At 45.8% G+C, this 25810-nt stretch overlaps 1 protein-coding gene across 10 annotated transcripts in view; it reads right to left on the minus strand.

Moving 5' to 3' along the window:
- PRKAG2 (protein kinase AMP-activated non-catalytic subunit gamma 2) overlaps positions 1 to 25810 on the minus strand; it is a 393593-nt gene that overhangs the window by 55996 nt on the left and 311787 nt on the right. For all 10 annotated transcript variants that reach the window (XR_004644380.1, XR_004644381.1, XM_034759959.1 and 7 more), the window contains one exon: positions 9062 to 9171. Coding sequence is in view for 8 of the 10 variants with exons in the window: in XM_034759959.1 (XP_034615850.1) it covers positions 9062 to 9171 (110 nt within the window). In the remaining 2 variants the exon portion in view is untranslated. The remainder of the gene's footprint in view (positions 1 to 9061; positions 9172 to 25810) is intronic.

A 25810-nucleotide genomic window follows, 5' to 3' on the forward strand; every position in this document is an offset into this window, starting at 1 on the left:
GGACCTGTAACCAGAGGCTGAGGTTGGAGCTCGGGCTTCAGCCCCGCGCAGTGGAGCTTGGGTTTCGGCTTTGGCCCAGCAAGTCTAAGGCAGCCCCCATATTAATGGGGTCACAACCCACTTTAGGGTCCCAACCCACAGTTTGAGAACTGCTGTTCTAGGGTGTATTAGTAGGAGTATTGTAAACAAGATTTGAGAAGTACTTCTTCCACTCTACTCTGTGCTGATTAGTCCTCAACTGGAGTACTGTGTCCAGTTCTGGCCACCACATTTCAGGAAAGATGTGGACAAATTGGAGAAAATCCAGAGGAGAGTAACAAATATGATTAAAGGTCTAGAAAATGACTTCTGAGTAGGGCCCTACCAAATTTACAGCCGAGAAAAATGCATCAAGGACCGTGAAATCTGGTACTTTTACCCTATACTAGACAGATTTCACCAAGGAGAGTCAGTGTTTCTCAAACTGGTGATCCTAACACAAATGGAGATCACTGTGTGTCTGTGTGTGTGTGTGTGTGGGGGGGGGAAGTTACAAAGTTATTGTAGGTGGGGTCGTGGTATTGCCACCCTTACTTCTGCACTGCCTACAGAGACGGGTGGCTGGAGAGCGGCAGCTGCTGGCCAAGCACCTACTTCCAAAGGCAGCGCCCCGCCAGCAGCAGCACAGAAGTAAGGGTGGCAATACCATACCATGCCATGCCACCCTTACTTCTGTGCTGTTGCTGGCGGTGGCACTGCCTTCTGAGCTGGACTCCTGGCTAGCACCTGTCACTCTCCGGCCACCCAGTTCTGAAGGCAGTGCCGCCGCCAGCAGCGGAGCACAAGTAAGGGTGGGAATATCACAATCCCCCTACAATAACTTTGTAACCTCCTACTACTCCATTTTGGGTCAGAACCCCTTACTATTACAATACTGTGAAATTTCAGATTTAATTAACTGAAATCATGAAATTTATGATATTTAAAATCCTATGACAGTGAAGTTGACCAGAATGGACTGTGAATTTGGTAGGGCCTTAGCTATGAGGAAAGAGTGAGAAAGTTAGGTTTGTTTAGTCGAGAGGAGAAGCTTATGGGGGAACATAATAAAACAGTCTTCAAGTACATAAAAAGTTGTTATAAAGAGGAAGGTGATAAATTGCTCTCTATGTTCACTGAGGACAGGACAAGTCATTGGCTTAAATTGCAGCAAGGGAGATTTAGGTTAGACATTAGGAAAAATTTCCTAATTATACGGGTAGCAAAGCACTGGAACAAATTATCCTCCTTTACTAGTACACAGCCCTCTGTGGTGGTATCATTGGAGGGCTGGCCGTGGGGGTGAGTCCAGGGGGAAAAGGGCAATAGTATTGGGGCGGGGGGGGGGGGGATGCAGAGATAGGGGAATAGATGGAGGAGCGCTTTCCCGAGACAGGCCCTCTCCGGGGCTCTCCAATGTCACAGAATCATAGAATTGTAGGACTGGAAGGGATCTTGAGAGGTCATCTAGTCCAGTCCCCTGCACTCATGGCTGGACTAAGTATTATCTAGACCATCCCTGACAGGTGTTTGTTTAACCTGCTCTTAAAATATCTCCAATGATGGAGATTCCAAAACAATTTATTCCAGTGCTTAACTATCCTGACAGGAAGTTTTTCCTAATGTACAACCTAAACTGCCCTTGCTGCAATTTAACCCTACTGCTTCTTGTCCTATCCTCAGAGGTTAACGAGAAAATTTTTTTCCTCCCTCCTCCTTGTAACAATTTGCTTATTTTTTATGTACTTGAAAACTGTTATGTCCCCCCTCAGTCTTCTCCTCTTCAGTCTAAACAAAACCAATTTTTTCAAGCTTCCCTGATAGGTCATGTTTTCTAGACCTTTAATCATTTTTCTTGCTCTTCTTTGGACTTTCTCCAATTTGTCCACATCTTTCCTGAAATATGGTACCCAGAACTGGACATGATACTCCAGCTGAGACCTAATCAGCGCGGAGTAGAGTGGAAGAATTACTTCTTGTGTCTTGCTTACAACCCTCCTGCTAATACATCGAAGAATGAGTTTTTTTTTTTTTTTTTTGCAAGTGTTACACTGTTGACTCATATTTAGCTTGTGATCCACTATGACCCCCAGATCCCTTTCTGCAGTACTCCTTCCTAAACAGTCATTTCCCATCCCAGATCATTTTGAATTTTAATCCTATCCCCCAAAGCACTTGCAACCCCTCCCAGCTTGGTATTATCCGCAAACTTTATAAGTGTACTCTTTATGCTATTATCTAAATCACTGAATATATTGTACAGAACCGGACCCAGAACTGATCCCTGCAAGACCCCACTTGATATGGGTGTGACAGGGAGCTGCCCCAAACTCTCAAGCGGGATTGTCAGCTGGTGTTGGAGGAGGAGGGGGGAGCTGAGTGGGTAGGACTGCCGACAGTAGCAGAGCCAGCACCCTCCCAAGCATCAAGGGCACCCAGCATCCCTTCTTGTTGGGTCAATGGACAGTCCCTCCAGGGGTGTCCCGAAGCCCAACAAAGGAAGCACCAAGCCTCCCCAGAGAGCAGAGGATCTGGTACATGCTTCCCTGGTAAAGTATCAGAAAGCCCCCCTCCAGGCTCTCCACACTACACAATGCTGCCAGCAGCTGGATGGTGACTTGCCAGCAGAACAAGAGGATGCAAAGGAGGAGGGAAGGTGGTCCTTACAGCCTAGTGGGAGAGGACTGATGTTGGAGACCAGCTTCCCCAAGTTGGTGAGGGGAAGCAGAAGAGGAGCATTGGGAGGAAGGGCAGGGCAGAGATGAGCACCACCCATGTGCCCAGGTCCTCCTGGGATTCATGGGGGAGAAAGAGGTTGTCCCAGTGAGATGCCTTTCTCCACACATTTCCTGGGAGGCAGCCTCTGACATTAAGAAGACGACAACTTTCCCACAGCTCTTAAAGGCTGCCACAATGGCAGAGTGCCCCATCATCCATGACAAAGCTCACACTAAGTTTTGGTGTGGAGCAAGGCAGTCACCAGAAGGCAAAGGATGCTTTGCCTTGTCAAGATGGAGAAGGGGTCCCCGACACCGCTGCTACTGGAAGTGGCAGGTAGATGGGCTGTGGCAGATAGCAACTGGGCAGTAGGTGGTGCCATACCCCCAGAGCTGGTGGAAGGGACAGCAGGTATTTTGTTGAAGTGTTTTGGGAATCTCTACTCAGGTCAACAGGACTGGTGCATATAATCATTTCCCTTTATTACAATGACAGACTTATTATGAGCTTGCACTGTTCAGTAGAGTGCTGGACAGAACAAGAAGCACATTTCTGGGGGACAAGGAATATGCAGATGTCACCCTGTATGTAATTCATGGATGGCTGGGCATAGCAGTCATGTATTCAGCTTGGAATGATTTTACATGCTAGTGGCTGTGTGAGAGCAGAGCCTGGAGAGGTCACTGTTCATCAGAAAAGCAGTGTAAAAGGCATCACAAACTGGAGAGCTAAGGGGACACAGCAGTTCAGATTGCATCCTGGGGAATGTCACAGTGGCCAATCAGGGTCTGCAATCAAGTACAGGTGATGGGAACAGCCACTGGAAGGAGGAGTGAAATGACAAAGGGAAGGATAGGGGCAGGGAAAAATGGAGGCTAACCACTCCTTTCCCCTACCCTGCACATGGGGGAGAAGAGTGCAAACAAAAATTGGAGGTTAATGAAATAAAGCAAAGAGGACATAGGGCACAATAGGTAGTGTTATGTGGGCACCAGCTTCTCTGGCTGCACTGAGTGAAAGGCAGCTGTCTGAAGAGATGCAGTGAATAGGAAATTAAACAAAATGGTGGGGAGGAATCGCAAGCACTGGGAGAGTGCAGGTATGCAGGGCAAGCAAGGCTGGGTAGGACAGGGAACAAACAGCAAAAGCGGGGCTGGGGCTGAGTAGGTGTACCACCAAACATTGCAGGGGAAGCATCTGGACAGGGCAGGTAACAGAGTATGAAGGGAGGGCCCTGGATGGGACAGGGAAACATAACAAATCATACTCTTGGGGGAAGAGTTCTGCACCACTGTACATGGACACAATTTATGTGCCACACCAATTTTTCTCCACATACTATAGATTCTGCTGGAGAGGTGCTGCAGTTACACCTTTTGCCCACCAAGGGCTGCTGTGGTGCCAGAAGAGAGGGCAGCCAGCCAGCAGAGAGGCTGTGTTCCTCACAGCAGAGCCAGGTGAGGAGGCATGGGAAGGACAGACTGGGGTGTGGACTCAGGAGCTCGGGGGGGAGGTGGCAGCATTGAGCCAGGGGCTGAATGGGAGTAGGGTGCAGGGTTACACAGAGACAGGGGAGATGTGCCTGACTCAATGGGAGAGTCCAGGAGTCAGCTAGGGTCTGCATGAGGGAGGTTCCCCAGCTCCCTAACAAACCCTCCTCTCCCCAGCTCCTTTCCAGCAATTATGTCCCTCTCCCTCAGCTTCTCTGTTACCCCTGATTCCCCCTAAGCCTTTGCACTCCTTCTGAGGGGTGCAGGAAATACATTTATATATTGTAGCCTAGTAAAGAATCGGTCAAAAAAGCCATTTCTGAATCTTATTTTGTTGTCTATATTGTTACAGACATGCTTGCTGACAGGTATTTCGAAATAAGTTACCAAAATAATTGAAACTTGCATGATATACTGTGTTATTTTGACAAATAAAATAAGCAGAGTTTTAAAATACTATGTGCAGAATTTTTTTATTTTTTGGCGCAGAATTCCCCCAGAAGTAAAATTCCCCCAGGTGGGGAGGAGGGAGACAACTTGACAAGCAGAGGAAGGTGGAGGAGGCCTACCAGCCCTCTGCAGGGAAAGTCCAAGGTGCATGTGCACCCACATGTGCTTGTGACAGATTCTCTGCTGCAGTAATCCCAGGGGAGGCTGGTGGAGGCAGGCAGGCAGGCAAGCAGGCAGGCAAGCAAGCAGATGGCAGTCAGCAGGAGCAGCAGTGGGGGAGTGCTCCATGATGCTCTCCGCTCCCTAGCAGCAACAAAAACTCAGCAACAGCCTCCTTCAGCAGCCCAGAGTCACAGGATGCAGTGGGAATGAGCCAGGGGACTGCAGGAAGGGAAAAGATGGCATCACGGCTAAGGAAGGTGAATGAGAACTAGATTCTATCCCTGCTTCTGAGACAGAGTGCGTGTGTGATGCTGGGCAATTCATCCAAACCAAATTTTTCATAATTGGGCACTAATTGTGTTTTCCTCATTTTTTGGGACCCAACTTGAAACACCTGATGTTGAATTTGCAAAAGTGGTGAGTGTTCATAGTTGCAAATTAAATCAATGGGAGCTGTGCTCTGAATATAAACAAAAAACAAAAATGAATAAAAAACCTACCGCAACAGTGATAAATACTGTGGGGGGGAGTGGGGAAGGAAAACAAACCCTATGTTTCTCATATTGGGCACTCACCATTAGTTTGACAATTCTGGCCTTATTTTCTGTGCCTCTGTTGTAAAGTGGAGATGATACCACCATCCAATCTCACATGTGTGTTGTGAAGATAAATACATTAATACTTGTGAAATACTCAGAGATTATGATGACAGCACCACACTAATACCCAGATGTAATTAATACATTTGCATGTACAGTTTGGATGGTATGCACTGAAAAAGACGTAGGGTCATACACCGAATAAGGCAGGGGTTCTGTGGCAAGGGGGCTGAGTTAAGGCTGTCTTAACCTTAATTCTGTCATTTAGTAAGTTTTTAGTTAATGACTTTGTAATCTGAAGGTTCTTTTAACAGAATTTTTAAAATCTAAAAAACACACCCATCCAGCCACCTCTTCTCTCCCCAAGACAGGGAATTCCTTGCTCCACATGGGATATAAAACCATCGGGGCTCCAAGGGTTCTCCCACACTCTGCTGCTGTTGTCCTAGGGGAGATGTAAATCCTGGCAAGTGTCAGGTGCAAGAGGGCAGAAAGTTCATCTATCAGTTGCGGTACTTACATGCCACACTTTTCCCCACTACCAGAAACTTTCCTCACTGCAGTGAAAAGCTCCAGCCCCGGGGAGCTTATGAAGCCTTTCCCTGCTGCTGCCGCTCTGGGAAAAACATTTCATTGACATGCACAGCTACACACCACAGCATGGAAACATCCTGATTTTCACTGTGGCATGAAGCTACACATACTACTCATCACTAGTGGTGGCATGTAGTGTGTAGATGTAATTTAAGATCCTCCAGGATATTTGGGTACTTTTATATTTCACTGAATCTTGCTCCTTTTGTATTGAAGAGTTTTCTTCCCATCTACCTTTGAAGTATTATAATCTGTAGTGAGGCTTACTACTATGTAATGTATATCAATTTTATTGTTAACCATGAAAACAACTACAGTTTTCTGATGGTCTTAAAGATATGATTTGTACCACCAAATCAGAAATCTATTCATTCTCAAATCTAGCCTTGACTGAAAATAATGCCATCTCCGATTATTAGGGGGAGACAGGATATTGAAGATCCAGCAACTACTCAAAAACATTCTTCCAGAGTAACTCACCAGCACAATAAAGCACTAAATATTAATGAAGGTCTGATTTTTATCTTCCTTATCTATTACAGACCAATATAATTCCATTGATCACTTCTAATTTACATTGGTGTAAGGTAGATAAGACTGTCTTATGTCTTTTATGCAGTTTAACTACAGAACTTGTGAATTTTGCAAGCAAGTTACAAAAATATATTTGGGAGTTACATATGTTCTGGTAATCTATGGAAGAGGCACCAAGGAGCTTGGCAAGATACCACTTTTTAAAAATCCGAAGAAATAAGTCAATTTTCTATAAGGACCAGATCCAGTAAAGATGTCAAGCATGCACAAATCCCACTGACTTCAATGGGAGCTGTGAAACACTGACTCCCTCACAGCGTTTGGTCTTAAATTAACAATAAAGTGTAAGATCTGATCTATGATGTTAAGGTCCTGAGGTATTAACTCTCTCAAAATAGGCGGACCGATGTACTTGTTTATTTCCTTTACTTTTATTAAAATTTTAAGTTACGTTCCAATTATTCACTTATTTACCTGAATATACTTGTTTGTTAACCTCACCACAAATGTTTTTACTCATTTCTATGAAATCTTCAGGTTTTTCTTCCAATCAAATAAACTTCACTATGGCTTGACAACTGATTAATCAGTCTCTCACACTGGGCTTTTCAGGCTGCTAGCATCATTAACAAAGTTACTTTTCTTTAGCAAAATGGCGGTCACCAACATTTATTACTGGGACCCCCAACAGCACACAGACTAACACGGCTACCACTCTGAAACCTGTCACTGTACAGATAGTGATCAGACATAAGAGACAAATTTAAGGCATTTGTGTTGAAACTACAATGTTCTTGGAGGTTTACTGAAACACTCCAAGTAAGACATTAACATTAGTAGGCACAAGGTTACATCAACTGAGTTAGATCTACACTACAGAGTTAGATCAACACAAGTTGATCTTGTCTCTCCTGTGTACCTAATTATGTCAGTGTTTACACTTGAATGCTGCTTTCACCAAAGTGAGTCCCCAGCCACACAGACAACTCCACCTCCATGAGAGGTGTAGCCCTTATGTCAATGTAGTTAGGGTGACACAGCATCCACGTAGACACTGTTACTACATTGCCTGTTAGCTGTCATCCCTGAGTGGGGCTGATAGCTGGAGCCCCATCCCTAACCCTGGTGCTAACAATCCCAGCTGTCGGGCATAGGCTCACATCTGGGGCCTGTGCTTGGCTGACAAACTTGGGATGTCAGTGGCAACAGGGGGCCAGCTGCCAGGCTCCAGCTGTCAGTGCCCCATTTCAGATAGTAGAATCACTCTGGGTGAGGATACACACCACTGACAGAAGAAGCAAATGTGGATGTGAACTACTGCTTTAATTACTGTGGTGGTTGTACGTCAACTTAATTTTTTAGTTTAGACAAGCCCTCAGAAATATAAGTTTTAGATTGTTGTATTTCCCACTGTGTCTATCAAAATTCCCTAGGTAAAATCAAATTGATACATATAGCCTCTAGAGGCTAACACAGATTGGTATATATTTGCTATTCTACTATCAATTTTTTTTTTTTAAAGAAAAAGTGAAATTGCGATTTTAAAGCCACAAAAGGGCAATTAGACTTACAGTATGCATCCGAAGAAGTGGGCTGTAGTCCACGAAAGCTTATGCTCTAATAAATTTGTTAGTCTCTAAGGTACCACAAGTACTCCTGTTCTTTTAGTAAGCAATAAATAAACCAACCTGTAGATTCATTCTGATGCAAGGAAGATACTACAATCTGAAAGAGGTATTTTCTTAAAATTAAAAAAAAAACAAAAACAAAAAAAACCCCAAAACAGTTACCACTGCATCATTTATCTTTTCAGGGGACACTAGGAGCACAGCATGTCTCATCTCAACTCAGTCTTTTAAAATCAGGCTAAAGTTAATAGCCCCCTTTTGCTGCTTCTTTTAAAAATCACTCCAAATAGAACCAACAAAATCTGAAGAGCATCTAGAAAGAACCAAATTGTGTACCCCTAACTTCAGAACAAATGATTCTTAATGTTTCCAGAATGGACTGAACTTCTAGTACTTTCTGCTTTTGGCAACTGCATTCTTCATGCACACAAAACCAAAAGTCTAAATTAGATGAAATATGCTGATGATTTACTGGTAAAATGTAGGACCTCCAAGGAATTATACACTTATTTAATTCAGAGGATTATTTAATCTTAAAAGGCAAGGCTCAAAACATTCTGATAATTTGCATAATATCCATACTCCTGTATAATCATAGAATATTGATATTTTGATAACTAAGTCAGTAAAGCTCCATGTCCATTTGAAGGCTATGCTAACTATTGACTCAAAGTAAAATATGGAAGTTCCCTCCTATACAGATGTACACACTTTCAAAACCATATTACCAGTTCTTGGATCCAAAAAGCATCTCAAAAACAGTTTTCTCTAAAGAGAAATCAATTTCACACAGCATTCAAGGATGATATCTATGAGGGTAATTTAAAAGGTAACTGAACTGCAACAAAATGTAGTTTTAAGCACTTACTTGTAACGTAGTGTCAAAAACAACAAGCTTAGAACTTGTTGGAACTATGTCATAACACTTGTTAGACTTCATGAATCGCATGTAGATGTCACTTTCCGATTCTTCAGATGCTGTAAGAAGAAGGAACACTTTTACAAGATCTGTTTTTTTTTAAATGCAAAAGAAAAGCATACATCAGATCATTTAGGCACCATTTTAAAAGATGAACAGTCCCAAAGCAAAAACTTTTTGAACACAAACATAATGATATGGTTCAAGCATCAGATCAGAGTTCTGCAGCTCAGACCCATCTTTCCTCTGATTACACATTGAAATTACAGTTTGAGACTGACATGTCACATTGATTTAACTGAACAGAATTCCTTTAATAAGACAATAAATTTCTCCAATATCCAGTCTATTCAACATTTTCTCTTTGTTTGGGATACTAATTTTGCTTTATACCCATGTTTTTTGGGCACAGCTATTTCTCTGACAGGGAACTGGAAGACTAGTACGCAAGTTTGGCAAATTATAGGCAGGGCTGATAGCACCACCTATTAAGGTTGCTCAACACTTCCCATAAGACTATTTTCAATCGCTTATAGCTTTGACAAACGCCATTTTGGCAGAAGTTTTATGGGCTAGATATCTGCCTCAAGCTTTTAAGATTACAGCCAAACAGCTCAGCCATTTCCGAGAACAAGGCAAGGGCAAAACAATATATTCCCGCGGCTCTCCCCATATTAAATTCTGATGACCTCTCTTCTGAATTGCTCTAGTATTCCTATGATTTGGAGAAGGACTTGAAATTTGGCAGGGATGGACTGTGTCAGAGATGTGCCTTTTGCCATCCCCATGAAAATCTGCCCAAATTTGTCCATATTAAAAGCCTTTGAAAGCAATCACAGTTATGCATCGTCAGTAGAGACTTGTTAGTTTGCAGCTAAAGAGCTAAAGATTACAGGAAGAGAAAGGAAGGTCTCATGGCTAAGGCAGTTGAATGATGTCCTGGAGAATCAGATTCTCTACAACATAGGCAGGGATATGTGATGCCAAGCAAGTCCCTTATAGCAAGCTTTTCAGAAGTGGTCATTAATTGTGTTTCCTATTTTCTGGTGCCCAACTTGAGTCCCTGAGATCTGATTTTTCAGAAATGCTAAGAGCTCACAGCTACAACTGAAGTCAATGTGAGCTGTGCTTCCACTAGAGTGTTACATAATGTTAAGAACTCTGAAATAATCAGGCCCTCTGTGTCTTAAGTTAGGCACCCAAAATGAAGATCAGCAGTATCTATTAGTCTGTGACTCAATTTCCTGCTTTGTACAATGGAGATAATACTGCCTCTTCCCCTTACAGCGGAATTGTGAAAGTTTGTTATTTGTGAAACAATACATTCAGATACAAATAGTGATAAGCACCATAGAAAAGCCTGTGTACAGTAACTGGAGTTCAAGATGTGCTATCCATAAGCAGATTCAACTGGTGTTGGGCATATGCCTCAAGATTAGAAACATTTCACCAGCAATATCAATACCAGTAGTTCTCAACCTGTTTCTCACTGTGGGATGCATATGCGGCCCACAAAGTGTTACCTGGGCCACAGGTTGAGAACCACAGTGCCCCCTAGCTAAACCCCCACCCCATCCCTATGCCCAGCATCCTCCACCCAGAGACCCCTCCACAGAGTGGGGCCAGGAGCAGAGTGCAGGGTGGGCAGTGGGGATCCTGGACTACGCTGTGTAGGGCTGGGGGGCCGCCGGGACCCAGAGCCTAACCCTGCTGGGATCAGGGGGCATCCAGGAGCCCCAAAGCTGCTGCTGCATGGGAAGTGGGGAAGAAGGGACAGCCGGGGCCCCAGAGCCTGACCCTGCCGCTGGGGGGGGCGGGGGGGAGGAAGAGGTGGGAGAGGGAAAGGGGGGCAGCACGGACCCCAACCCTGCCACTGCAGGAGACCTGGGAAAGGACAGCCCGAAGCCTGGACCCCAAGCTTGCCATGCGGGGCTGAGAGCAGGGCCAGCTCTGGCTTTTTTGCTGCCCAAGGCAAAAAAGCCTCCTGCCGCCCCCCAACGCAGCAGGGGAGGGCGGCGAGCCCAGCCAGGGCTCCACTCTCCCCGGCGGCCGGAGCCGCCCCCTCCAGGTGCCGCCCCAAGCACAAGCTTGGTGGGCTGGTACCTGGAGCCAGCCCTGGCTGAGAGGCAGGTGGCAGACCAGCACATGGCCTTTAGCACACAGCTGAGCTGGGCTACAGCTATGTGTTAATTGGGCTGCATGTGGCCTGCGGGTTGAGAACAGCTGATCCATAAAGTCCACATGTGGCCTCCCAGTCATCATACTCTGCGACAACAGCATACAAGGGCAAAGGGCATCAGATGCTATTTGGTTCCTTCTTACCACAGAATTGCCAAAGAGGACTCCGAGGTAGACAGGATGAAAGGCATATTGCAGAATGTGTATGTGGACAATAGTTAGCGTACCAAGTGTAACTGGAATTCAAGGTAACTTCCCATTCTCCTTGAAGTGCTTGTCCATATGCACACTCAACTGATGGTACCTCCCAAACAGTGACTGCGTTAAGGAGGTGGGCTTGGAGTGATTAGTTAGACAAGTGAAGAACTGCTGTAGTAAATGCAGCATTGGACTTGGAAGCCTGAGTTTAGGGGATAGTGTTTTGAGAACGTATACTGATGCCAACATAACTGCTTTGCAGATGTTGATACCAGTCAGCTCTGTGTTCTTGGGGAACCAGGGTGCAGTATTCAGCCCGACTCATGAAAGACATCCCCACCCCCACCAGTCTCTGCTTGAACCAAAACGGATCAGAGAAAAGACTTGCAGAGAGCATTGAAGGGTGTTGGGAGATACATCTAGACCGCTCCTGACAAGGGTGACAAGATTAAGGCATCTCCATTAGCATACAGAACGGAGAACAGAGAACTGCACTGAACTCTGGGACCAGAAATGCAGGGAAGCACTGCATCATGGAGGATCTCTGCTCCAAATGTTAATGGAAGAGTTAAAGAAGTATGGGCTGGATGAATGGACTGTAAGGTGGATAGAAAGCTGGCTAGATCGTCGGGCTCAACGGGTAGTGATCAATGGCTCCATGTCTAGTTGGCAGCCGGTTTCAAGTGGAGTGCCCCAAGGGTCGGTCCTGGGGCCGGTTTTGTTTAATATCTTTATTAATGATCTGGAGGATGGTGTGGACTGCACTCTCAGCAAGTTTGCAGATGACACTAAACTAGGAGGCGTGGTAGATACACTAGAGGGTAGGGATCGGATACAGAGGGACCTAGACAAATTAGAGGATTGGGCAGAAAAAAACCTGATGAGGTTCAACAAGGACAAGTGCAGAGTCCTGCACTTAGGACGGAAGAATCCCATGCACTGCTACAGACTAGGGACCGAATGGCTAGGTAGCAGTTCTGCTGAAAAGGACCTAGGGGTCACAGTGGACGAGAAGCTGGATATGAGTCAACAGTGTGCTCTTGTTGCCAAGAAGGCTAACGGCATTTTGGGCTGTATAAGTAGGGGCATTGCCAGCAGATCGAGGAACGTGATCGTTCCCCTTTATTCGACATTGGTGAGGCCTCATCTGGAATACTGTGTCCAGTTTTGGGCCCCACACTACAAGAAGGATGTGGAAAAATTGGAAAGAGTCCAGCGGAGGGCAACAAAAATGATTAGGGGTCTGGAGCACATGACTTATGAGGAGAGGCTGAGAGAACTGGGATTGTTTAGTCTCCAGAAGAGAAGAATGAGGGGGGATTTGATAGCAGCCTTCAACTACCTGAAGGGGGGTTCCAAAGAGGATGGAGCTCGGCTGTTCTCAGTGGTGGCAGATGACAGAACAAGGAGCAATGGTCTCAAGTTGCAGTGGGGGAGGTCCAGGTTGGATATCAGGAAAAACTATTTCACTAGGAGGGTGGTGAAACACTGGAATGCGTTACCTAGGGAGGTGGTGGAGTCTCCTTCCTTGGAGGTTTTTAAGGCCCGGCTTGACAAAGCCCTGGCTGGGATGATTTAGCTGGGAATTGGTCCTGCTTTGAGCAGGGGGTTGGACTAGATGACCTCTTGAGGTCCCTTCCAACTCTGATATTCTATGATTCTATGATTCTATGACCTACGCCTGCACACACCCAGCTCAGCAATTATCAGACCAATTCTAGTAATGAATCCTTGATTGATAATCAAAATACTGAAGCAGCCTAATTGCATTGTGAGCTCCCTGGAAGAAAACACCACCCATAGCCAAGAGTGATCAGCTCCTATTGTCTAGCCTAAAAAAAACACTTGAGTCATCAGTTTACCCATAAACAAATCTAGTGTTCTCCCTTGAACCATTGTATTCTCTCTACAAAAACCCCTACCTATGCCCAAGTGTTCTGATACAGGGACCCCAACTATGCATCTGTTCTATCTTCTTCTGACTGATTGTGCTGGGGGCTCTGCCTGTCTCCAGAGTTCAGGGTCCTGAACTACCACCATCACCTGGGAACCCTGGCCAGTTCAAGCTCTATGGAGCGGTGAGATCCCTCTCTCTTTTCTCCCTCAGGTATTAACCTTTAATAATGTAACTTATGTGGGTTTATACTCTCCTTGTGTAGTTATCACCGTTATTCAATAAATAACTTTCATGGTTAAGCTAGTTGCTTCTCTCTTTCTCTGAACTTTACTCTTGTGTTTTTAGCTTCCCCCATTTACTCTGCAGCAATGTTTTTTACCTAAGGCCTGGTCTACACTACAAGTTTAGGTCGAATTTAGCAGCGTTAAATCGAATTAAGCCTGGACACGTCCACACGACGAAGCCTTTTTTTTGGCCTTAAAGGGCCCTTTAAACCGGTTTCTTTACTCCACCTCTGACGAGGGGATTAGCGCTAAAATCGGCCTTTGCGGGTCGGATTTGGGGTAGTGTGGATGGAATTCGACGTTATTGGCCTCCGGGAGCTATCCCAGAGTACTTCATTGTGACCGCTCTGGACAGCGCTCTCAACTCAGATGCACTGACCAGGTAGACAGGAAAAGCCCCGCGAACTTTTGAATTTCATTTCCTGTTTGCCCAGCGTGGAGAGCACAAGTGACCACGCAGAGCTCATCAGCACAGGTAACCATGATGGAGTCCCAGGATTGCAAAAGAGCTCCAGCATGGACAGAATGGGAGCTACAGGATCTGCTCGCCCTATGGGGAGATCAATCAGTGCTAGCTGAACTCCGTAGTAGTAAATGAAATGGCAAAATATTAGAAAAAGTCTCAAAGGCCATGAAGCACAGAGGCCATAACAGGGACGCACAGCAGTGCCACATGAAAATTAAGGAGCTAAGGCAAGCCTACCACAAAGCCAGAGAGGCAAACGGAATGTCTGGGGCAGAGCCGCCAACATGCCGCTTCTATGCAGAGCTGCATGCCATGCTAGGGGGTGCAGCCACCACTACCCCAACCGTGTGCTTTGACTCCATCAATGGAGAATCATGCAACAGGGAAGCAGGTTCGGTGTACAAGGATGATGAAGACGATGAAGACAGCTCACAGCAAGGAAGCGGAGAAATCGTTTCCCCAACAGTCAGGATAGGTTTATCACCCTGGACCTGGAACCAGTAACCCCCGAACTCACCCAAGGTGTGCTCCCAGACCTGAGGGCACACAAGGGACCTCTGGCGAGTGTACCTTTGTAAATATTACACATGGTTTAAAAAGCAAGCGTGTTTAATGATTAATTTGCCCTGGCAATTGCGGCCAGTACAGCTACTGGAAAAGTCTGTTAACGTGTATGGAGGATTTCCGCTCCATCCCCAAAGCTCTCCTTCATGTACTCCCAAAGCCTTTGCAAAAGGTTTCTGGGGAGGGCTGCCTTATCCCGTCCACCACGGTAGGACACTTTACCACGCCAGGCCAGTAGCACGTAGTCTGGAATCATTGCATAACAAAGCATGGCAGCGTATGGTCCCGGTGTTTGCTGGCATGCAGACAACATCCACTCCTTATCTCTCTTTGTTATCCTCAGGAGAGTGATATCATTCACGGTCACCTGGTCGAAATGGGGTGATTTTATTAAGGGGACATTCAGAGGTGCCCATTCCTGCTTGGCTGAACAGAAATGTTCCCCGCTGTTAGCCACGCGGTGGGGAGGAGAGATGAAGTGATCATCCCCGAGAATTGTGTGTGTGTGTGTGTGTGGGGGGGGGTAGTTGGGTTTGTGCTGCATCTTAACGTGGAAACCGCAGCCCCTCCTTTTACATTGCAAACCCATTTTAAATGGCCAACCCAATGGGTCCTTGGTATGGGAAATGAGGGCGCTGCTGTTTGAAACTATTCCCACATGTTATGAAGGTTAAAAAAAGCCAAAAGACTGGCTTACCATGGCTGCCTGCAAGCCGAATTCCGTTGCCTGGCACTGTGAGAGTGATCTCTCACACCAAACCGGCAGGCCCTCAATATAAGAGGAAAAATGCGACCTTGTAACGAAAGCACATGTGCTGTGTAATGTGAACAGCAAAATTTAACATGAAAGAGTGTACCCATTGTTCTCTAAAATGTGTCTCCCTTCTCCTCCACCAGCTGCAAATGTTTCTCCTTCACAGAGGCTAGTGAAGATTAGAAGGAGAAAACGGCGGACTCGGGATGATATGTTCTCGGAGCTCCAGATGTCCTCCCACACTGACAGAGCACAGCAGAATGCGTGGAGGCAGTCAATGTCAGAGTGCAAAAAAGCACAGTATGAACGAGAGGAGACGTGGCGGGCTGAAGAGGAGAGGTGGCGTCAGCTTGCTGACAGAAGGCAAGAGTTGATGCTCCAGCTGCTGGAACATCAAACTGATATGCTCCAGCGTATGGCTGAGCTGCAGGAAAGGCAGCAGGAGCAGAGACCGCCGCTACAGCCCCTGTGTAACCAAACAGCCCTCCTCCCCAAGTTCCATAGCCTCCTCACCCAGATGCCCAAGAACGCGGTGGGGGGGGGGGGCGCCTCCGGCCACCCAGCCACTCCACCCCAGATGATTGCCCAAGCATCAGAAGGCTGGCCTTCAATAAGAGTTAAAGTTTTAAACTGCAGTGTGTCCTTGTCCTTCCCCCCCACCCCACTCGGCACTTCCCTCCTCCCCGGGCTACCCTGGCAGTTATCCCCCTAGTTGTGTGATGAATTAATAAAGAATGCATGAATGTGATGTAACAATGACTTTATTGCTTCTGAAAGCGGTGCTCGAAGGGGGGAGGGGAGGGTGGTTAGCTTACAGGGAAGTAGAAGAACCGGGGAAGGGGGGGCGGGAGGGTTCATCAAGGAGAAACAAAACAAAAATTTCACACCGTAGCCTGGCCAATCACAAAACTAGTTTTCAAAACTTCTCTGATGCACACTGCGCCCTGCTGTATTCTAACTTCCCTGGTGTCTGGCTGCGTGTAATCAGCAGCCAGGCGATTTGCCTCAATCTCCCACCCCGCCATAAATGTCTCCCCCTTACTCTCATAGATATTGTGGAGTGCACAGCAAGCAGCAACAACAATTGGAATATTGGCTTCGCTGAGGTCTATCCAAGTCAGTAAACTGCGCCAGCGCGCTTTTAAACGTCCAAATGCATATTCCACCACCATTCGGCACTTACTCAGCCTATAGTTGAACAGGTCCTAACTCCTGTTCAGGCTGCCTGTGTACAGCTTCATGAGCCATGACATTAAGGGGTAGGCTGGGTCCCCAAGGATAACGATAGGCATTTCAACATCCCCAACGGTTATTTTCTGGTCCGGGAAGAAAGTCCCTTCCTCCAGCTTTTGAAACAGACCAGACTTCCTGAAGACCCGAGCATCGTGTACCTTTCCCAGCCATCCCACGTTGATGTTAGTGAAGCGTTCCTTGTGATCCACCAGGGCTTGCAGCAGCATTGAAAAGTACCTCTTGCGGTTTATGTACTCGGTGGCTTGGTGCTCCGGAGACAAGATGGGGATATGGGTTCCGTCTATCGCCTCACCACAGTTTGGGAATCCCATTTCAGCAAAACCATCCACTATGGCCTGCACGTTGCCCAGAGTCACTACCCTTGATATCACCAGGTCTTTCATTGCCCTGGCAACTTGGATCACAGCAGCCCCCACAGTAGATTTGCCCACTCCAAATTGATTCCCAACTGACCGGTAGCTGTCTGGCGTTGCAAGCTTCCACAGGGCTATCGCCACTCGCTTCTCAACTGTGAGGGCTGCTCTCATCCTGGTATCCTGGCGTTTCAGGGCAGGGGAAAGCAAGTCACAAAGTTCCATGAAAGTGCCCTTACGCATGCGAAAGTTTCGCAGCCACTGGGAATCGTCCCACACCTGCAACACGATGTGGTCCCACCAGTCTGTGCTTGTTTCCCGGGCCCAGAATCAGCGTTCCACGGCATGAACCTGCCCCAGTAACACATTGCTGGGGCCTGTACTTTGTGAGAGGTGTATGTCCATGTCAATTTCCTCATCACTCTCGTCGTCGCGCTGCAATCACCTCCTTGCCTGGTTTTGCTTTGGCATGTTCTGGCTCTGCATATACTCCAGGACAACGCGCGTGGTGTTCACAGTGCTCATAATTGCCGCGGTGATCTGAGCGGGCTCCATAATCCCAGTGCTATGGCGTCTGGGCTAAAAAAGGCGTGAAACTATTGTCTGACGGAGGGAGGGGCAAGTGATGACATGGCTTACAGGTACAGGGAATTAAAATCAATAAAAGTGGCTGTGCATCAGGGAGAAAAACAAACAACTGTCACACAGAATGGCCCCCCCAAAGATTGAACTCAAAACCCTGGGTTTAGCAGGCCGTTGATTTCACGGAGGGAGGGGGAAGCAAATGAATACAGAACAAATCTGGTCCATCTATTTTTTAGATCTTAAGCTGGCAGCAGACGGTGCAGCATGACTGATAGCCATCGGCATCTTCTGGGTGCTTGGCAGAAAATTATGTACTACGACTGCTAGCCATCAATCATCATCATCAAGACGGTTCAACAGGCCAGGAGACGAAACATGTCTGCCCAGGTGCCTCTGATTGAACTCACTGAGGAATACGCCGGATGACGGATACCAGTCGTAATACACAGCAGCAGCTAATTGCCTTTTGGCAGTGGATGGTGTAGCAATGCAGTACCACGTCTGCCAGCACCCAGATGACATATGGTGACAGTGAGCTGAGCTGGCTCCATGCTTGCCGTGGTATGTTGTCTGCACACGTAACCCAGGTAAAAAGGCGCGAATCAATTGTCTGCTCTTGCTCTGATGGAGGGGGAGGGGCCTGATGACACGTACCCAGAACCCCCCGGGACACCGTTTTTGCATCATCAGGCATTGGGATCTCAACCCAGAATTCCAATGGGCGGCGAAGACTGCAGGAACTGTGGGATAGCTACCCACAGTCCAACGTGCCGGAAGTCAATGCTAGCCTTGGTACTGTGGACGCGGTCCACCGACTTAATGCACTTAGAGCATTTTATGTGGGGACACACACAATCAACTGTATAAAACCGATTTCTATAAGACCGGCTTCTATAAATTCAACTTCATTTCGTAGTATAGACATACCCTAAGCTAAAGATCCCTGTAGCGCCCAAAATACTGTGGGGTTTGCTCATCAAGTGGGTTACTACCAGTATAACTTAACGTGAAAATGGGGATAAACCTTTGGCATATAAGGGTTGCAGCTTGGAAGTGCTGCCTGGCCCAGCCTATTGAGCCCAGGGGCATATAAGGGTGACAGCTTGAAAGTGCTGATTGACCCGGTCCGCTCAGACTTGTGCACGCGCACACTCATCTGGTTCTGGGACTGGAGGAACCCAGCCCTGGGGAACCTAGGTCCTGCAGGATAGCTCCATTGGGAGGGGACTTGCAGAAGGGAGGAGTAGAGCTCCATATGAACACACGAGTGACATAAGCAGTACATTACAGAACTCCCCTCCCTACCCCAAAAAGTAACCCTAATAAATGAGCATATCCCAAAGTAACGGGCACATCTGGTAACAATGTCTAATACTGGCAAATTACACAGTGGTGTCACTGATGCTGCTTGTGAGTGGTGGCTCTCCCTTGGCTACAGGAAAGGCCCATCTGATTGAGATTGTCAAATTGGATCTCTCTTATTCTGAGATGAAATTGCAGAGCCTTTCAACTTCTCTGCTATGGAGATGAATAGTCTTGATGACTTCCTATTTAGGTAGTAAGCTAGCTCTCTCCTAATGTCTAGAGTGTATAGCGCTGCCTCAGCTCTAGACACATGAAGTTTCAGGAAGAACAATAGTAGGTGTATTTGTTGGTTCAGTTGAAATTCTATTACTACTTTTGAACAAAATTCAGAGTGTGTCCTTGTGGAATACAGAGTACAGCAGATCAGCCAATGCATTTCCCTCTCTCTTCTGGCACAAAGTTATACCAGTTAAAAATATCACTTTCATGGAAAGGTGCAGTAGGGAAGAAGAGGCCATGGATTTGAAGGTTGGTCCCATGAGGGCTGAGAGTACCAGGTTCAAGTCCCACAGGGATATAAGTTTCTTAACTGGTGGGAATACTTTAACTAGGCCTTCCTGGGAACCTAATTACAAACAAACAGATGAGAAAATATTGTATGGCACTCCACCAGTGGATGGTGAGCTGATATGGCCACTAGGTGCAACTTGACAAAACTGAGGGACAGGTTTGTGCGTTTTAACCAACGTAAATAATCAACTATTTGAAGAGTGATGAGACATCACTGATTTCTGGCACCAGTGAGAAAAATATTGTCCATTTTACTAGACTGTGAGAACTTCCCTAACAGCAGAAAAGAATCAACAAGGTTAACCTAACTGTGAAAGAACTTTCCTGTTCTATTGTTGGCATCCACCTAGCCATGCAGGGATATGCAGGTGTCAAACTGTTCTGCAGTGACTCAAGAACATGAGTACCAAGCTCATGGCAGACAGTTAAGAAGCAGGACACAACTCCAGATTAGTTGCAAGTGGATTTCACCAGCCACTCATCAAATGTAAACTCCTCAAGCACTAACAGCCTTAACGTGGAGTCACAGACAGTCCCTTTGGGCACTGCAATCTATCTTACCACCCAGGTAAGCCTCCAAAACTCCCTTACGGCAACCCTCCCCCAAACTTAGATTACTTCCACTCTCAAGGGATTAGTCACTTGCAACATGTCAATTGTATCTTAAAATCTCATACCAAAGAAAACACTTGTAGCCAATCCTATAACTATCTAAAAATGTATTCTATAAAGGAAAAAATAAATAAGACTTATTTCCAAGGTTAAAAGCAGGTAAACACACACACACACACACACACACACACACAAATGAATCAGTCTTAAGTTTCAAAGGTAATAGAAGCTTCTGTAATATGCACACTCTATAGGTCCCTTAGGACTAACTCAGTCTACACACTGGGGATCTCTTGTTTATACCTAGAAAACCTTGCCCTCGAGAATCCAAGCAGCACAGAAATAAAAATTCCTGACAAGGAGAAACTATTCCTTTCCCCCTCCTCTCCCCTTCTCTGAGCTGCCAGTTCAGCTGAAGGAAAGAATTCACTTTGCACGTGGAGGGAAGCCTTCTACAAAGGCTTTTCTGTTGGGCAGTTCACCCCTTTGGTCAGGGACCAGCATTTGTCACTAATTCATGTCTCTTTCCTGTCTAGTGATTTACACAGAGAATTACAATGCAAATGCTCAAATACCTATCTCCTATTGTAAGGTAGTATGTTAAGTGAGATCAATGCATGCAGCAACTTACAAGCATTCAACAACATCTAAATATTAAGCATTTTTTAACAGTTCTAATACCTATTTTAGAAATATTAAACACAGGTGAGCCAGACTGAGTTTCTACTATGCATTTGGCAATATCCAAGTGAGGGATGGAGATCTTGGCATAAAGTGGTATCTGGTATGCCATTGTCACAGCAGGGCTGTCAGATTTGGGTGTAGGTTTTGTCCATGGTGCTGAGACAGAAGGTCTGGAAGCAGATGTAAGGTTTTGGTTTGGGATACTGATAGGTTCACAGTTGCTGAACCTACTATTGCCTGGGCCATGCAGAAGCTATGAGGATTAGCTTGGCTGAATATTGTTTGCGGAGCACACTACGAATCAGAGGTGTTGGGAAGCGGTGGGGAAAAGAGAAAGACACACACACACACACACTCTCCTGAACGTGATATTGGAAACGCATCTGCTAGGACCCTTGGACTCATTCTTACCCTTGAGCAGAATTTGATGCTTCTCGTACTGAGTGGTTAAGAAGTCAATCTTGGGCTTGCCCCAGGCCTTGAAGACATTCTCCAGGATCTGGTCTTTAAATCATCCATTCATTATTTGTGAGGAAATATCTGTGATGTTGTCCACATGCATGTTCTGTGGTCCAGGAAAGCATACTGCTTTCAGGAATAACTAAATGTTTGAGGCACCAATTCCAAAGCCTGATGGCTTCGGGGGCGGGGGGGGGGGGAGAGGAAGACCTTACTCCACATTGTTTGTTGATATAAAACATGGTGCTCATGTTTGTCTTTCCTATTAGGCAGAGGAAGGATTTTCAGATCTTCCATACAACTCTGAGTTCTAGGAAATTGATGTGCATTCTCTTCTTCCTTGGGCAGGATGAGCCCTGTACCTTTAATCTGTCCATATGTACGCTCCATCCTAACAAGGATGGAGCTGTGACAGTCTAGGATGGCAGAGGCACCCAGAAAGGGACACCTCTACAGGCATTTATTGGGTTTTTCCACCATTTCAGTGATGATAGGACCAAGGGTGTGATGAGGAGAAATGTCCAGGTGATGTTTGCTGGCTGTGAAAGCCAGCTTTAACCAAATCTATCAGCATCCAACGTGAAGTCTAGCATATGGCATTATGATGTGCACAAGGCCATATGACCTAGGAGGGCGAGACATCATCTTATATAGGTATGTTGGTTCTTCTCTGGTTGAAAAGTTAGGGCAAACAGTTTAAATAATTTGCCTGAAGTAGGTAGACCCTGGACGTGGAATGGTCTAGGATGACCTTGATGAATTTGATTATCTGAACCAGGATTAAAGTTGATTTCTGTTTGTTGATTTAGGCTTAACTGAACATGTTGTGTTCAGAGGTCTGTTGAGATGTGCCCTGTATGAGCCAGTCTCCCAGGTTAGGAAATATGGTGATGCTGCATCTTCTCAGGTGAGCTGCCACTACTGATAGCACCCTGGTAGCATTCTTCATACTGTGGCAATTCTCAAGGGCAGTACTTGATATTGGTAGTGACCCTGGCCCACTGTAGGTACTTCCCATGGTGTGGAATGATGAATATGTGGAAGTATGAATCCTGAAGGCACAGATACACAAACCAGTCTCTGTACTCCAGAGTTGGGATTATCGATGTAAGGGTGTCCATCCTGAATTTCAGCTTGAAAATTAGCGTGTTGAGGTTCTTCAGGTCCAGGATAGGTTGTTTTTTTCAGAATAGGGAAATAGTTGCTGTAAAATCCATTTCCCCCATAATGTGACGAGATCTCTTCTATTATGTCAGGATGTCCTTATGCTTCTCTCAAAGTAATGGATCCTCTTGAGATGGGTCTCTGAAAAGGGATGGGGAAGGGGCTTTAGGTGTTGTAGCCCATAGAGCTAGCTTTACCATTTTAATTTTGCTTAGCAGTGATGCAAGGAACCTATTGGTCTGTATCTTGTAAGGCATCATCTTAAGCAGTTAGCACAAGGCTTTGCTGCCTATGAAGTTTGGCATAGATAAATGGCCCAACGGTTCAAGTTTTGGGGACTCAGAAATAGTGTGCTTAAGGGAGGAGTTTGTACAAAATTATACCAGGTACCTGCAGGAACACTGAACTGATACTAGGCTTGGATATTTTAGAATAGAAAGATTGGAAGATGCTTAGCCGCAAACTTATCTTAGTGACGAATTAATGTATATAATTGTGACAGGTTGGATCACAGAACCCCCCTTGGGAGCTGCCAACTGATGTGCCAAGACTACTTCTGCCCCTGCTTTCCTGCCCCATCAGCTTAGGACTTCAGTGCCCTGCCTGATTTGAGCCAGACTCGCTAGCCTGATGCAAACCCAGACCCAGGTCTGAACCACGTCCCCTAACAGCAGTAGGCTTGACTGAAAGCAGCTTACAGAAGTGTTCTTATCTTTAACACTCAGATGCCCAACTCCCAGTGGGGTCTAAACCCAAATAAATCCGTTTTACCCTGTATAAAGCTTATACAGGGTAAACTCATAAATTGCTCACCCTCTATAACACTGAGAGAGAGATATGCACAGCTGTTTACCCCTCCCCCCCCGGTATTAATACATACAGTGGGTTAATTAATAAGTAAAAAGTGATTTTATTAAATACAAAAAGTAGGATTTAAGTGATTCCAAGTAGTAACTGACAGAACAAAGTGAATTACCAAGTAAAATAAAACAAAACACGCAAATTTAAGTCTAATCAGGGCTGCCCGGGGGTGAAAGGGGGGGCAGTGGGGCAATTTGTCCCAGGCCCCACAGGGCCCCCCACGAGAATATAGTATTCTATAGTATTGCAACTTTTTTTTATGGAAGGGACCCCCAAAACTGCTTTACCCAGGCCCCCTGAATCCACTGGGCAGCCCTGAGTCTAATACAGTAATACAACTGAAACAGATAAAAACCTCACCATTAAGCTTCCTTTTACAGACTAGTCTCCTTCTAGTCTGGGTCCAGCAATCACTCACACCCCCTGTGGTTACTGTCCTTTGTTCCAGTTTCTTTTGGCTATCCTTGGGGAGAGGCTCTCTCTCTTTAGCCAGCTGAAGACCACATGGAGGGATCTCCCACGGGCTTAAATAGATTCTCTTTTGTGGGTGGAGACCCCCTCCTCTCTCCTATGCAAAGTCCAGCTCCAAGATGGCAAGCCACATGTCCATGCATGACTCACAGTTTTTACAGGCAGAAGCCATTGCCCACATGGTATCCTGTATGTCTCCAGGAAGACTTCTTATGTGGATTGGAGCATTCCAAGATGCATTGTTCCTCAAATGCTTCTTGATTGGGCACTTAACTTTGCGAATTCCTTTCTAAAGAAGCTGACCAAATGCCTTACAAAGCTTACTTTAGAAATCAAGCAAGTATACAGCCAATATTCATAACTTCAAGTACAAAAATGATGTGTACAAATAGGATGACTAGATTCAGTAAACCATAACCTTTACAGAGATGTGTTACATGGCACATGTAGCATAAAACATACTCTAGTTATGTCATATATATTCATAATCATATTTCCATAAAGCCTTATTGGGGGCGCAGTCACAATAGTAACAAGCTAAAATCATTAATATAATAACCTACAGGGATAAGGACATCCCAACATTTTGGGTGAGGAAGTTGGATATGGATAAGAGAGGCTGGGTATTTGAATGAATATTCACCACAGCCCCTAGGCCCTAAAATAGGCCAGATCACAATGTAAGGGGGAAATCTGAACCCCCAGACTAGTTTGGCGTGCCAGGCGACAGACCAGGACCTTTGATTTACCACCAGAACCCCAAGGAAGGTCTGAGTCTATGCAAGGAATAGTACAAGAGATTTGATTACAATAACTTCATATTACTGTTATATCTTTATGTGGTTTGGAGCCTGTCTTTACTAATTCTGCCAATAAAAGCAATTAAAAGCTTTGTTTTACCCTCAGTGTGCCATGGTTATGCAACAGTTGTGAATGTGGTTCCCAACCAGTGACTGAACTTGACAACCTTGATTCTCTTATGCCGGATTCCGGGACTAGAACCCTACAATCCCTCAGCTCTTTAATTAGTAATCAATTGGAAAACAACCACCACCAAAGAATTGGGCAACAGTGTAGGTATTTTGAAAACTGGATGAACCATGTTATTGTGTCCATGGCCCATTGATCAACAATGATAAAGTAAGGCTGAAAGTTTGTCACTGAGGCCACGGATTCCGTGACCTCAGTGACTTCTGCAGCAGCTGGTGCATCTGGCCTGGGGGTGCTCAAGCAGCCCGTGTCAGTCACACTGGCCCGAGACTACCCCAGCAGCGGCCAATGTGACCCCCTCTCCCACCAGCAGCAGCAGAGTTTGGTATAGCAGGGGGCTGATCCCTGAGAGGAATAAGGCAGTTTGAAATTTCGCTTAGGAACTTCCACATACTCTCCAAGGGAACTCGGAGGCTCATGAGACCTTCAATGTATGGAGGGCCTCATACATCCTAGAGCTGAATAATTCAGCTACTTTGAAGGGAAAGTCCTCCACTATCATTTGGACTTCTAAGGAATTCTGATCTCTTAAGCCAGGATGCCTGTCACATAACGACCACTGATGACATGAATCTGGAAGCAGTTCTGCCACATCCAGTGCCACTTACAGGCTTGTCCTGGCAGCTAGCTGGCCCTTGTTGTCTATTGACACAATTGCCTTGCAAATCTGGATTTGCAGGCCATCTAAAAAGATAAGCAATTTCATGTATGCAGAAGTCAAATGGTCAATATGGCCAAGTAATTGGCCACATGGAACTAGCTTGCTGAGGAGTAGGCTTTCCAGCCAAATAAATCTCATCTCTTTGGTTCTCTTTTGGTGAGGACCTTAATTGTTTTTCCCTTTTGTTCACCACTGTGACTACCAGGGAGGATGGGACAGCATGTGTGTACAGGAATTCTACACCCTTGGGAAGCATCTTATATTTTCTATCTTGCAAAGGGCAGAAGAATTGGGGAAGGTGTCCACCACAAGGGTTTGGCTGGGTCCATGATATCCCTTTCTGACAGTGAGGTTACTCTTCAATGGGAAAGGGACTGGAGAATGTCTA

This window comes from Trachemys scripta, chromosome 2, assembly GCF_013100865.1.
Source record: "Trachemys scripta elegans isolate TJP31775 chromosome 2, CAS_Tse_1.0, whole genome shotgun sequence".
Classification (NCBI taxonomy): Eukaryota; Metazoa; Chordata; order Testudines; family Emydidae; genus Trachemys; species Trachemys scripta.